Genomic DNA, 12958 nt, shown 5'->3' with positions numbered 1-12958 from the left:
TTTGAACATCAGTGGATTTGGGTATCCATGGGGGATCCGGGAACCATCTTCCTTGGATATTGAGGGATGACTGTATCTGGGCTGTCTCAGGGTCAGCTTCTTTTGAGTACTTTTTCTGTCTTGACTATAGGTTACATTTTTTGTATAACATTTTTATCTAATGCTTTTTAATTGTGTATTCCACATTGTTGATAGGTTGTTGAGATTTTGAGTTGTGTTTTCTTCTGAATGCTGACTTTCATTCCAATAGGTATCTTAATTATTGGCTGATCATCTTGAACTTCTGTAGTGTGGTTTATCCTTCGTTAGGGTCAATCTGTGGAAAGCGTAAGGTGTCTTCCAAGCCTCTCTAACTCAGTGGGACTCAACCTCTGTAATAGTTTTCAGTAGCTGCATAACAAAATACCACAAATTTTGTGACTTCAAACAACATGCATTTATACCTCATAGTTTCTATAGGTCAGAAGTCCAGGCTCACCTTAGCTGGATTCCCTGCTCGGGGTCTCACAGGCTGGAGTCAAGGTGCCAGCCAGGACTGAAATCTCATCTGAGGCCCGGGGTCCCCGTCTAAGATCATGCAAGCTATTGGTAGAATTCTGATCCTTGCCGTTGTAGGCCTGAGGTTCTTGTTTTCTCTCTGGTTAAAGCGGGGTCATTCTCTGCCCTTAGGTCCTGGTCACATGGCCCTCTCACAACATGGCAGCTGACATCTTCAGAGCTAGCCAGAGAATCTCTCCAGTCTGCTGCAGTGGCCTCTTATGAAACGTAACCTAATCAAGGGAGTGACCATCCCATCATATTCACAGGAGCCACCCACCCACACTCAAGGGGAGGGAATTGTCCAAGTCATTGGGGATCTTGCTTACCACACCCTCCCGTCTCTGTCTCCCTGGTGCATCTGGCCAGAGATTGGTTTTAGGCTTTGTTAGGGTGAGTCTAGGGTAGGCCTTACTCTAGAGCAGTGCTTCTCAACCCTCTTCCATTGTTGTCCTCCCTAAGAAGCCTTTTTAGACATTTTTCCTCCTAACCATCCCCCTGCAGTTAAATTTTAATATCATAAATACACTGTGTATCTGTGTATATACGAGGTACTTCGGAGGGTCACAAACCATTGTACTATCTGAGAGTTTCTGGCCTGCCCCCTTAGGAACAGTTTCACCCTGTTTGAGATTGCACGCTCTAGGGTACCGTTCTTACCCCTAAGTTGTGGTCTCTCCCCTAGTTCAGCTGGATAGACAGCTGTTAACTAGTTGTTAATGAGGTCTCTGCATTTTCTCCATCTGATCTCCCCCAGAATTTCTTGTCCGTTATTACCTGTTACGTTCTTAATGCCACAATAGCCCCGTTCCAGTATGCTCTCTGTAGCCTCACGCGCATGTGGAGTAGGCGGTCAGGGGCTGTCGGGGACCCACACCCAGACCTCTGCTCTTCTCCCTGAGCAGCTTACCGCAGGTCTCTGCCTCCCGCGGACGAGGGTTACCGCTCTCTGCTGGGACTGGGCCTGCTGCGCTGCCGTCTCAGCTGTCCCCGGCGTGCGGGAAGGCGGGCAGCCAGGGTCCACCTTCTGAGTCTCTCAGGCTTGTTTCGCCTGTTGTCCAGTGCCTGAATGAGGGTGCCACCCCTCTCCCCGCTTTATGGCTGTTTATGGCAAGAGAGCTAGTTCAGAAGCTGTTCCTTCCTCTTAGCTTGGGGCAGAAATTGAGCTGATTCCACACATTATTATCTTAAATAATAAGTTCAGTTTCCTCCAAGGCACCCACTGTACAAGCCAACTGAAAGTTTTAATTACTTTTTATCCTGAGACGGTTTTATTTTTTTCAGCATTTCCTTATATTAATTTAGATAATTTATATAATTATTAACTTAGAACGAAATGAGAATTGTAGCTAAAATATTGACAGTGTCTGATAATACTGTCTTAATTCTTGTTTGAAGAGAGACTCCTCTTAAATAAAAATCTTTGCTGTGTTTTTTTTTGTTTTTTTAAGAAAACTCAGAAAAAGAAGATGTTTCGTGGCAAAAGGAAGAAACCCAGAAGTGAAGCCACAGACTTGGGTATACAATAGTGTTTTATACATAGTCAATCATTCAAGAATTTCTTTTTTAAAAATATATTTCTTAATTTGATAAAGTAGTAAATTTAAGTATATAAAATTGTTACTTTAAAAAGTTAAAAATATGTGACTTTGGAGTAACTGATTTTCCCAACATCTATCATGAAAAATTTCAACATACAACAAAGGAGAAAGAATTGTACAATATATATTCATATACCCACTACCTAGATTTTACTGTCAAAATTTATTATACTTGCTTTAGCACCTATTCATTAATCTATTTTAATTTTTCATAACAGTATATACTCTTCATACAACATAGTATGTACTCTTTTATAGAATGCTTCTTTCACTCAGCATAACTTTGAGATTCATCCATGTTTTTTGCATCATTTTTTTTAACATCTTTACATCATTTTTTATTGACACAGTTTATTGAAAAATGGGAGGAAAATAAAGCATTGAAAATAAAGCATTTTCTCTCTTTCCTTCAGTTCTTTTAAAAGATAAGTTTTACATTTTTCTTATTATAAAAATGCTTATTTTAGAAAATTTCAAAGGTATGGAAAGGAAGATAAAATCACCTACAATTCCATCACCCCAAAATAACTACCAGGTTTTTTGGTCTTTACTCTTCATTTCTTTTACTGAGCTTTTCTCACACTAAGTGGGCTCAAGTCCTTGTCATTAAATATTCTACAATAACATTTTAATGCATGTATAATATTTCGTTCACAAATGTACCATAGTTTAGTTAATCTCTTATTATATTCCTACAGCTATCTGAATCAATACACTCAGTAACCTTATGTGTCCTAGAAGTGGCCTATCAGGTAGATTAAAACTATGAAAATACAGTTAACAAAGAAGATCTCAATCACCAATAAGAGCAGACTGTTAAAGATCTCAATCACCAATAAGAGCAGACTGTTAAAGACACAGCAAGGTAATGAAAAGGCAGCAGTGCTTTAGGCTGCTTCAGCAGAAATGGGAGAACCAAGCAGATGGCAGTTAGAGGGTGAGGTACAGACAGGGGTTTGTGAGACTGACCGGGAGAGGAAGAAGTGAGCATGTCTCCTCCCGTGTGCTTCTTCAAAAGTTCTCGCTATTTTTAGCAATTTGGTGGAACTACTTTCGTTGTAGGCTTTCAGAACCCTGGACCTAGAGCTAAACTGTTGATAATCGGTAGATTAAATTGACTTATCCTAATGTTGTAGATACTTCCGACTGTTTACCTATTTGGTGTTTAAAAGAAAAGAAAACCAGTGACATCATGGAGTTAGATGTCGTTTTGTCTGCATTTGAGAACATCCTCCTAGAGTATAAGTAAGTCTTTTGATATTGTGATATATGTGCCTAATAAATTTCCCTTGAAATAGCACTTCTACTCACTCCACAGCTTCTGATATGTAGAATTTTCATTATCACTGTTTTACGTATTTTTAAACTTCCATTATGATTTTTTTCTTTAAGTCTGTGAATTATTAAGTAGTATGTTTTTGTATGTCCAAATATGTGACGTTTTAATTTATATTTTTGTATTAACCTTCCATCTTAAATAGTTACGGTCAAATTTCATGGACTGGTGATACCTATTTTTGAAATATTGAGGCTTCCTTTATGGCCTGGCACATAATCTGTGGGAAAGCTCTAATTAGTGGTTCTATGTAGAATCTCTTAATTATTGGATCTATGTAGAATCAGTATTACTCAGTTTTTCCTGGTACTTCCATCAATTTATGCTATTTATATAGAGAGATTATTTTCTTAAGATATCATGTTTAAAATTGCTCTTTTATTTATTTTATTTTTGGCTGTGTTGGGTCTTTGTTGCTGCATGCGGGCTTTCTCGGGTTGTGGCGAGCGGGGGCTACTCTTCATTGCGGTGCATGGGCTCTAGGCACGCGGGCTTCAGTAATTGTGGCTCACGGGCTCTAGAGCGCAGGCTCAGTAGTTGTGGCACACGGGCTTAGTTGCTCCACAGCATGTGGGATCTTCCTGGACCAGGGCTCGAACCCGTGTCCCCTGCATTGGCAGGCGGATTCTTAACCACTGCACCACCAGGGAAGCCCTAAAATTGCTCTTTTAGATTGAACATTTTATCCTTATGTAGTGACCCCTTCCATTCCTAAAGATGCTTTTTGTCTTAAAATCTATTTTATCTGATACTAATATGTCACTAGATTTCTTTTGCTAGTATTTGCCAGATTTTATATTCTTTTAACTTTTATTTCCAACCTTTGTCTCACCTTAAACTTTATTATTTCTTATAAAATCTTTTTTAAATCCAAAGTGTCCATCTTTGAATTCCACCTGTTGACTTTAGTCCATTTACATCTATTTTAATTATCCATATATTTAGAAGAATGTACTGATCCACTGTTTTTACTTTAAAAAAAATTTTTTTTTTTTTTTTACTTTTTGATGTTTTTAATCCTATATAACTTTTTTTAAAAAAAAAAAATAGAATTTACAGCTTCCCACCAAGAAGGTTAGAATTTTGGCAAGCTCTCATGTCTTAGTCTTCTCACCCTTCCCCCACCCCAAAACCCATCATGTTTATAATACCTAGAGACTTTAATTCTGGGAGAAGGGCTATCACAGTTGATGTGAAATGGCTTCTCTTACCTGTTTCAACGTGGGTTCTTGACTTTGAACTTGCCAGGGTACTGCAACTTCTCAGCTGGTTTCTGGAGTTCTCATAAAGGCTTTTCGGGCTGTAGGTAGTTGTTAAGTTGGTGTCCCTGTGGGGGGATGAGGTCTGGGGTTTCCTATTCCACCGTCTTCTGATGTCACTAGAAATACTCCATTTTTTTTGATGAAAACTTCTACAAAAATCTGTATTCAAATGTGTAGGCCTTCTCTTATGTTATGCTTAGCTTCTGAAGAATTAGGCCGTGGGCTTAGTCCCCTTATGCTGGGTGACTTTTCCTCATGGACTTGCCCCAAGAAAAAAGTAACTATAAGATAAACTGTCACACAAGAGATTTATTTTCGATTAGAAGCACACTTTATGGTGTCGCACTGCGCCGAGGCAGAGCAAGGCTAGCTGCCGCCCTGGCAGTGTGCGCGCTGCTCCTGCACGGTCGCTGTGGGTCTGTGTCCAGCCAGAGTGAGCCAGACGGGAGACTGGGCTCTTTTGTCCCTGATGACAGGGACCTGAGCCAGTTTTGGGTCAGCTTTATAGTTTTTGCAGAACTGAATGGCTGGCTTCTGGCTACTTACTCATTGGTTAGTCCAGATGTGTTATACAATTATTTCTCCAGTTAGAGCAGGGAGGGAGGAAGGAAGGGGCTAAAGTCTGCTGCTCACTGGATCAGGCAGCAGAAAAAGACGGGGATTGGCTGTAAACATTGCTTTCTACATGGCTTAGTGTCACCTGTGGATGTGGCCAGTGTCAGGGAGTGCGGACCACATACATGAGGGTTTGGGCGAAATATTTCCTGTTCTTTTTCTTTTGTTTGTTGAGGTGTTTCCAGTATTTTTTTAAATCTGAGAAAGGGCTGCAAGCTGACCATGCCATCTTAGATATTCAAAAGGGCACATACCAAACTGTGTGTGTGTCTATGGGTGTGCTAAACAAATGCAACACACCTTTCAAAATCCTTTATGTAACACCTAAGTTTAACTTTCTTTATTCTGCTACAGACAAAAAACAGACTCTAAAATTTGTAAGGAAGCAATCAACAAATTTCATTCTAATTTGAAAGAAGAACTCATCAAAATGGTAAGTTCATTGACATAAATTTGTTGGTCTAGATATTTTTTACTAATCCTGAGCAGCATACTGTTATCTTAGAAAAGCTTGCATTTGCTGGCAATGTGGTAAAGAACTCATTAGAACTACACATATTTCACATGTTGTTTTTAAACTAGATGTGGTTATATTGTAAACTGATAAACAGTTAACTGTGGAAAATGCAGGCGAATATTTATTTTTTGTTTTGTGTAGCTGAAAGAAGTCCAGATGTTGAAAACTCTGAAAAGGAAGAACACTAAGGTAACTCACTTATGTGATTAGAAACACAGTCCTTCAGAACATGCACATATGTAGAGTTAAGTAAAGACCTGACTCTGGGTTTTATGACCTTGAGAGTCTGTATAAGATCTTTTTATCTTTTTAGTCAGGCTTTTCTTTGGTTGATCTGGTGATTGATCAGATGAGTATCCTGCAAGCTGAGGAACTGGGGATCCTAGTTAGCCTAAAAATGGCTCTCAAGCCCAAAATGACCACTTACATGGATAAGTATTAAGTAATGTATATTTATCACTGTTGTGTATGTCAAAAACCTTTTAGACTAAAGAACTGTCTTATGTCTCAGGTAAAAAGGCAGCCTGGGAAGAATCCTGGGTTAAGGGTCAGGAGACCTCCTTTCTTGTCCTGGTTCTGTTCCTTCAATGCACTGTATGCCACTAGTTTGCAAGGAAACATGAGGCCCTCCTTGCCCATCTGTTTATAGTTGGACCACTTGACATCCGATGTTCTAGCTTCAAACTTGCATGAACCTACGTGTGGAAGCACAGCTCCCCCCTCTACATTTATAACAGAAATGGATTTGAAATGAATACATTTTTCCTTCTGGTGATTATAAGCCTTCGTTGTTTTTCAGTTTTAATCTCCCGTTGGTCAATTCTGCATTTCTTATAAGCAAGCAGGAGTAGTCTGAATGTCCAGCAGTGGAATATGAGGTAGTCACTAAAAGTGATAGTTGAGATAATAGTGTATTATGTTGAAATGTCCTTTTTAAAATACAAATTGTGTCATAACACTCCCCTGCTTCAATATTTTTCTAGTGTACCTAGATAAAATGGAAACTCCTTACTTTATAGCTCACAGGGTAGTAAAGATCTGACCCCACTTCCTCTTTAAAGTTGTCCTCAAGTTGATACCCCTGTTCTTTTTCAGAGTTCCCTGTTCTTTCCCTTCATAGCATGTATCACAAGTTGTAATTACATCCTGTTTGTATGTAATGTCTATCTTCCCGATTAGACCAAAGTTCCATGATGGTAAGAATGGGGTTTGTTTCCCACTATATTTCCAATACAGTGCACAAGGCAGTGCTCAAATATTTATAAAATTAATTTAACTAACTGTTGTATTACTTAGATGATCTCAGATATCGAAAAGAAAAGGCAACGTTTGATTGAAGTCCAGGATGAACTGCTTCGGTAAGATAATATCAAAATCCTCTTTGAGAACTTACGAGAAGGATTTAATCACGATATGCCATGCGAGGCTTTGTTGTAAAACTTGCTGCTGTGCTGCGTTTAAACCCCAGGTTTCTCTGAGCTTGGAAGCTCAGTGAAGGCAGGCTTTGCTGCCAAGTGGAGAAGCTGTGAGCGGAGGGGAATTCAGCAGTGGCCCGTCCCCCCATGAGAGCTCTCAGTTCTGGCCCGAGAGGCAGCCGAATTAGAGACTTAGTGCATGCACAGACTCTATCTAGAACCAGACTGCCTGGCTTTGAATCTAGGCTCTGCCACTTACTGGCTGTGCTACCTTGGGCAGGTTACTTAACCTCTCAATGCCTCAGTTCCCTCATTTGTAGATGAGCACAATGATAACTATACCTCACAGGGTGTTGTGAGATTTAAATGAATAAATATACAGAAAGTGCCTCACGGAGACTGGGATACAGTAAGTTTTGTAGTAAGTGTTAACAGTTCTTGTGAATGTTGTTGACAGGTATAGCTTGGCATGGCACTCGTGTGGGTCCATTCCCAAGTGTCGGGCCAGGACAGTTTCCACCAGGGCTGTCTCCATGCTCTGGTTAGGAAGACTGGAGCACAATACATCAGCTGGTCAACCAACTAGTATTTTTTGGTGGTCTTCCATTCAGACAGGGCTGCTGTGTGAGCTGGAGGGTTGGTAGTAAAGCAGCAGCAGAATAAGCAGTATCAGATACGCTCTCTGCTCTTAAGGAGTTTAAAATAGCTTGAAAAAGTGGTCTTATCAGAAAAGACAACCTATAATTAAGTACTAAGTTTTAAAGATGAGACGGCCACAGAAGTTTAGAAGCGGGAAAAATGGGTTGTCTAGGACTTTGGATTCCAAATCTAGTGTATGGACAGGTGCTGCTGGCCCATGCTAAAGCTTTCATTGGCCCAGGCCAAACTAAGAAAGATAATGAGAGGAAGCTTTTTAAGGTGTTAGCTGTGTGTGCTGGGCACTGTCCTATAAATGCTTTACATACTAACTCATCGCTGTAACCCTGTGAGGTAGGTTATTTGGCTATATAAGACAACTACAGAAGACTCATCTGTCTTTGAGATCTATTGTTCCTTTTCTAGATAGAATTTTAGAAGTTGAGAAGTACAGTATTTTGAAAAGGCACAGAAAGAGAAAAATGTATGTCATTATTTTAACTTTACATGTGAAAGACCTAAGGCCCAGGGCAGTAACTGACCCTCAGCCACCCGCCTAGGAAGTGAGGGAGCCGTGGTCTGGTGTCTGCCGACTGGCTCCAAATCGAGCACTCCTGCCCACAACCCAGATGGCACAGTGAGTTTTCCAGAATGCAGCACTTGTTCAGTGTACGGAACTGTTATGAGGACTTTTCTTTTGTAAAATGATATTAGAGCATGGTTGTTTTTTTATATCTTTATTTGTGAGAATAAAAGATGGTAGCCTCTCCCCATTCTTTTATAAATTGGCCCACAAAACCCAAGTTATCCCTTTTTATTTTATAGGTTAAGAAACTAATAAGCTACTGAGAGAGAGAAAGCAGGTTGCCCAAGGTCACACATTTCATCCAGGCACTGAGAGTTTTTCCACTGGTTTTATTAGACCTTGGAAATGGACAAAATTTCAACAAGAGGAAGGGGCAGAGGGAAGGCTTTTTGTCCATACTTTTACTGTTAACTGCAATGCCTGTCTGCTTCCGCCTGGGGTGCTAAAATCTTTACCCAAGTATGTTTTAATTCAATAGTTCCCAAGACTTTAAAAATGACTTGATGAATTTTAGGACATGTAAGGCATATTCGTCTGTGGGCTTCATTGCTGAGCACTCGTCGTGCATCATGTCTCAGAGTTTTTCCTGTATGTTAAATTCAGTCCAGAGTCGTTCACGTTTATAATTTCAGAGCTAAAGACACCTCAGACCGTCTAGGCCACCTCCCCTGTTCTTTTAAAACTTCACTCAGTATCCTGACATATTCCATCTCATATACCTTATTAGGCTGTTGTAATACTTTATGTCATTTATTTTCGGGAAAAATTTTTTTGTTGTTTTAGGTTAGAACCAGAGCTGAAACAACTACAAATAAAGTATGATGAACTTAAGGAGAGAAAAGCTTCCCTTAGGAATGCAGCAAATTTCTTGTCTAATTTAAAACAGCTTCATCAAGATTATTCAGATATTCAAGAGAAAGAGCCAAATGTAAAGGAAACGGTAACTTCAGTTTTCACTTTTCACTATGCTTCAGAAGACGCAGGGCATTTGCGTGCTAGAGCACAAGAGCTATGGGAAGGCAGCGTTGGTGTCTACCCAAAAAGCATCACTATAAATTGGTGAAAATTTGTTATCACCACTTCTTTAGCTAATTAATTAAGGCCAGAGGAGTAAAGAAAAATCCAGAAACATTGATTTTACTAAGGTATTATACTTAAGCTTCAGAGAACTGAATTTCTTTAAGGGAAGTGTATCCTCTGTGTACAAATCTCAAGTGAACAACTATGCTTTATTACTATAATTGTCATCAACGTAAGACCACTCATACATGTTATAAAGATCAACCTCTTGTTCTTTGTTCAGCCCATACTTTTAGTATCTTTTGTATCTGAAAAACTAGCCATTATCCCATGTAAATGGTAGGTGTAATTTTAGAAGTTGAGAAATATTAAAAAGGCATGTAGTAGGGAAAAATGTGGTAAATTTTTTTTTAATTCAAGTATAGTTGATTTACAGTGATTCAGGTGTACAGCAAAGTGATTCAGTTATACATATATATGTATATAAGAATCTTTTTCAGATTCTTTTCTATTATATATTATTACAAAATATTGAATATAGTTCCCTGTGCTATACAGTAGGTCCTTGTTGTTAGTATGTATATGTTAATCCCAAACTCTTAATTTATCCCTTCCCACTGCATCTTTCCCCTTTGGTAACCATAAGTTTGTTTTTGAAGTCTGTGAGTCTGTTTTGTTAATTAGTTCATTTGTATAATTTTTCTAGATTCCACATGTAAGTGATATCATACGACATTTGTCTTTCTCTGTCTGACTTACTTCACTTAGTATGATAATCTCTGGGTCCATCCGTGTTGCTGCAAATGGCATTATTTCATTCTTTTTTATGACTGAGTAATATTCCTTTGTATATATATTACCACATCTTTATCCATTCCTCTGTGGATGGACATTTAGGTTGCTTCCATGTCTTGGCTATTGTAAATAGTGCTGCAGTGAACACTGGAGTATCTTTTCAAATTATGGTGTTTTTTTAAAATTAATTAATTTTAGGCTGCGTTGGGTCTTCATTGCTGCACGCGGGCTTTCTCTAGTTGTGGTGAGCGGGCTTCTCATTTCTGTGGCTTCTCGTTGTGGAGCACGGGCTCTAGGCGTGCGGGCTTCAGTAGTTGTGGCACGCGGGCTCAGTAATTGTGGCTCATGGGCCCTAGAGCGCAGGCTCAGTAGTTGTGGCGCACGGGGTTAGTTGCTCTGCAGCATATGGGATCTTCCCAGACCAGGGCTCAAACCCGTGTCCCCTGCATTGGTAGGCGGGTTCTTAACCACTGTGCCACCAGGGAAGCCCTATGGTTTTCTTCAGATATATGCCCAGGAGCGAAATTGCTGGATAACTTGGTAGTTCTATTTTTAGTTTTTGAAGGAACCTCCATACTGTTCTCCATAGTGGCTGTACCAATTTACATTCCCACCAACCATGTAGGAAGGTTCCCTTTTCTCCACACCCTCTCCAGCATTTGTTGTTTGTAGACTATTTGATGATGCATTCTGACCGGTGTGAGGGGACACCTCATTGTAGTTTTAATTTGCATTTCTATAATAATTAGCAATGTTGAGCATCTTTTCATGTGCTTTTTGACCATCTGTATGTCTTCTTTGGAGAAATGTCTATTTAGATCTTCTGCCCGTTTTTTGATTGGGTTGTTTTTTTGATATTGAGCTGCATGAGCTGTTTGTATATTTTGGAAATTAATCCCTTGTTGGTCGCTTTGTTTGCAAATATTTTCTCCCATTCTGTGGGTTGTCTTTTCGTTTTGTTCATTATTTCCTTTGTTGTGCACAACCTTTTCCGTTTAATTACATCCCATTTGTTTATTTTTTAAATTTTCATTACTCTAGGAGGTGGATTCAAAAAGATGTCACTGCAATTTATGTCAAAGAGTGTTCTGCCTACGTTTTCCTCTATAAATACTATAAAGAGTTTTATAGTATCTGGTATAGAACCAGGTATATCTTTCCATCTGTGTCCTCTTCAGTTTCTTTTATCAGCATATTACAGTTTTCAGAGTACAGGTCTTTTGCCTCCTTAGGTAGGTTTATTCCTAGGTATTTTATTCTTCTTGATGTGATGATAAATGGGATTGTTTCCTTAATTTCTCTTTATATTTCATAGTGTATAGAAATGCAACAGATTTCTGTATATTAATTTTGTATTCTGCAACTTTACCAAATTCATTGATGAGCTCTAGTAGTTTCCTGGTAGTGTCTTTAGGATTTTCTATGTATAGTATCATGTCATTTGCAAACAGTGACAGTTTTACTTCTGTTCCAGTTTGGATTCCTTTTCTTTTTTCTTCTCTGATTGCTGTAACTAGGACTTCCAAAACTACACTGAATAAAAGTGGCAAGAGTGGGCATCCTTGTCTTGTTCTTGATCTTAGAGGGAATGCTTTCAGCTTTTCACCATTGAGTATGGCGTTAGATGTGGGTTTGTCATACATGGCCTCTATTATGTTGAGCCAAGTTCCCTCTATGCCCACTTTCTGGAGAGTTTTTATCGTAAATGGATGTTGAATTTTATCAAAAGCTCTTTTGCATCTACTGAGATGATATTATTTTTATTTTTCAGTTTGTTAGTGAGGTATATCACATTAATTTGTAGATATTGAAAAATCCTTATATCCCTGAAATGAGTCCCACTTGATCATGGTGTGTGATTATCTTTTAATGTATTGTTGGATTTGGTTTGCTAGATTTTATTGAGGATTTTTGCATCTGTGTTCATCAGTGATACTGGCGTGTGCTTTTCTTTTTTTGAGATATCTTTGGTTTTGGTATCAGGGTGATGGTGGCCTCACAGAATGAGTTCGGAAGTATTCCTTCCTCTGCAAATAGTTTCAGAAGGACAGGTATGAACTCATCTCTAAATGTTTGGTAAAATTCACCTGTGAAGCCATCTGGTCCTGGACTTTTGGTTGTTGGGGGATTTTAAATTACTGATTCAATTTCAGTAACTAGTAATTGGTCTGTTCATATTTCCTGTTTCTTGCTTGGTTCAGTTTTAGTAAACTTTGTAGTTGGTTCTGATTTTTGCTGCAGACTTTGCTACTGTTATGATAACCAACTCAGATTAATAGAAATATTTAACTTATAGGAAAAATTTGTATATTTTATATAAAATTATGATATACAAATATATAATGTATACATACATCTTATTCTTCACTTCCAAATTCAACTTCAAAGTGTTGATACTGATCTAGAAGTTAGGCTCAGGAGAATAAAGATTTGTTTATATTCAGTATATTACAGATCTGGAAATAGAATGTTTTTAATTTTTTTTGACAGTAACCCAACTGGTTTAAAAGCTTATTTGGAGTTGGGGGTTTTGGTTATTAACAGTAGCACTGGTTGAATTTGAACATTATAACTTTGGTGAGAACTGAGACTTAGTGACTGCCTTGTTTGGAATACATGACTCTTACTAACATCTTGT

General features: G+C 38.7%; 1 protein-coding gene across 6 annotated transcripts in view; it reads left to right on the top strand.

The window, feature by feature from the left end:
- The window catches only part of CENPU (centromere protein U), a 32790-nt gene that overhangs the window by 15635 nt on the left and 4197 nt on the right, over positions 1-12958 (top strand). For 5 of the 6 annotated variants that reach the window (XM_036838624.1, XM_036838623.1, XM_036838625.1 and 2 more), the window contains 6 exons: positions 1989-2055; positions 3275-3383; positions 5706-5784; positions 6010-6057; positions 7165-7226; positions 9289-9445. In XM_036838624.1, the coding sequence (XP_036694519.1) occupies positions 1989-2055; positions 3275-3383; positions 5706-5784; positions 6010-6057; positions 7165-7226; positions 9289-9445 (522 nt within the window). The remainder of the gene's footprint in view (positions 1-1988; positions 2056-3274; positions 3384-5705; positions 5785-6009; positions 6058-7164; positions 7227-9288; positions 9446-12958) is intronic. The other variant, XM_036838627.1, reaches the window with a different exon arrangement.

Source organism: Balaenoptera musculus, chromosome 21 (assembly GCF_009873245.2).
Source record: "Balaenoptera musculus isolate JJ_BM4_2016_0621 chromosome 21, mBalMus1.pri.v3, whole genome shotgun sequence".
Classification (NCBI taxonomy): Eukaryota; Metazoa; Chordata; class Mammalia; order Artiodactyla; family Balaenopteridae; genus Balaenoptera; species Balaenoptera musculus.
Note: the sequence above shows the minus strand (reverse complement) of the source record. Positions and strands in the feature narration are given on the sequence as shown.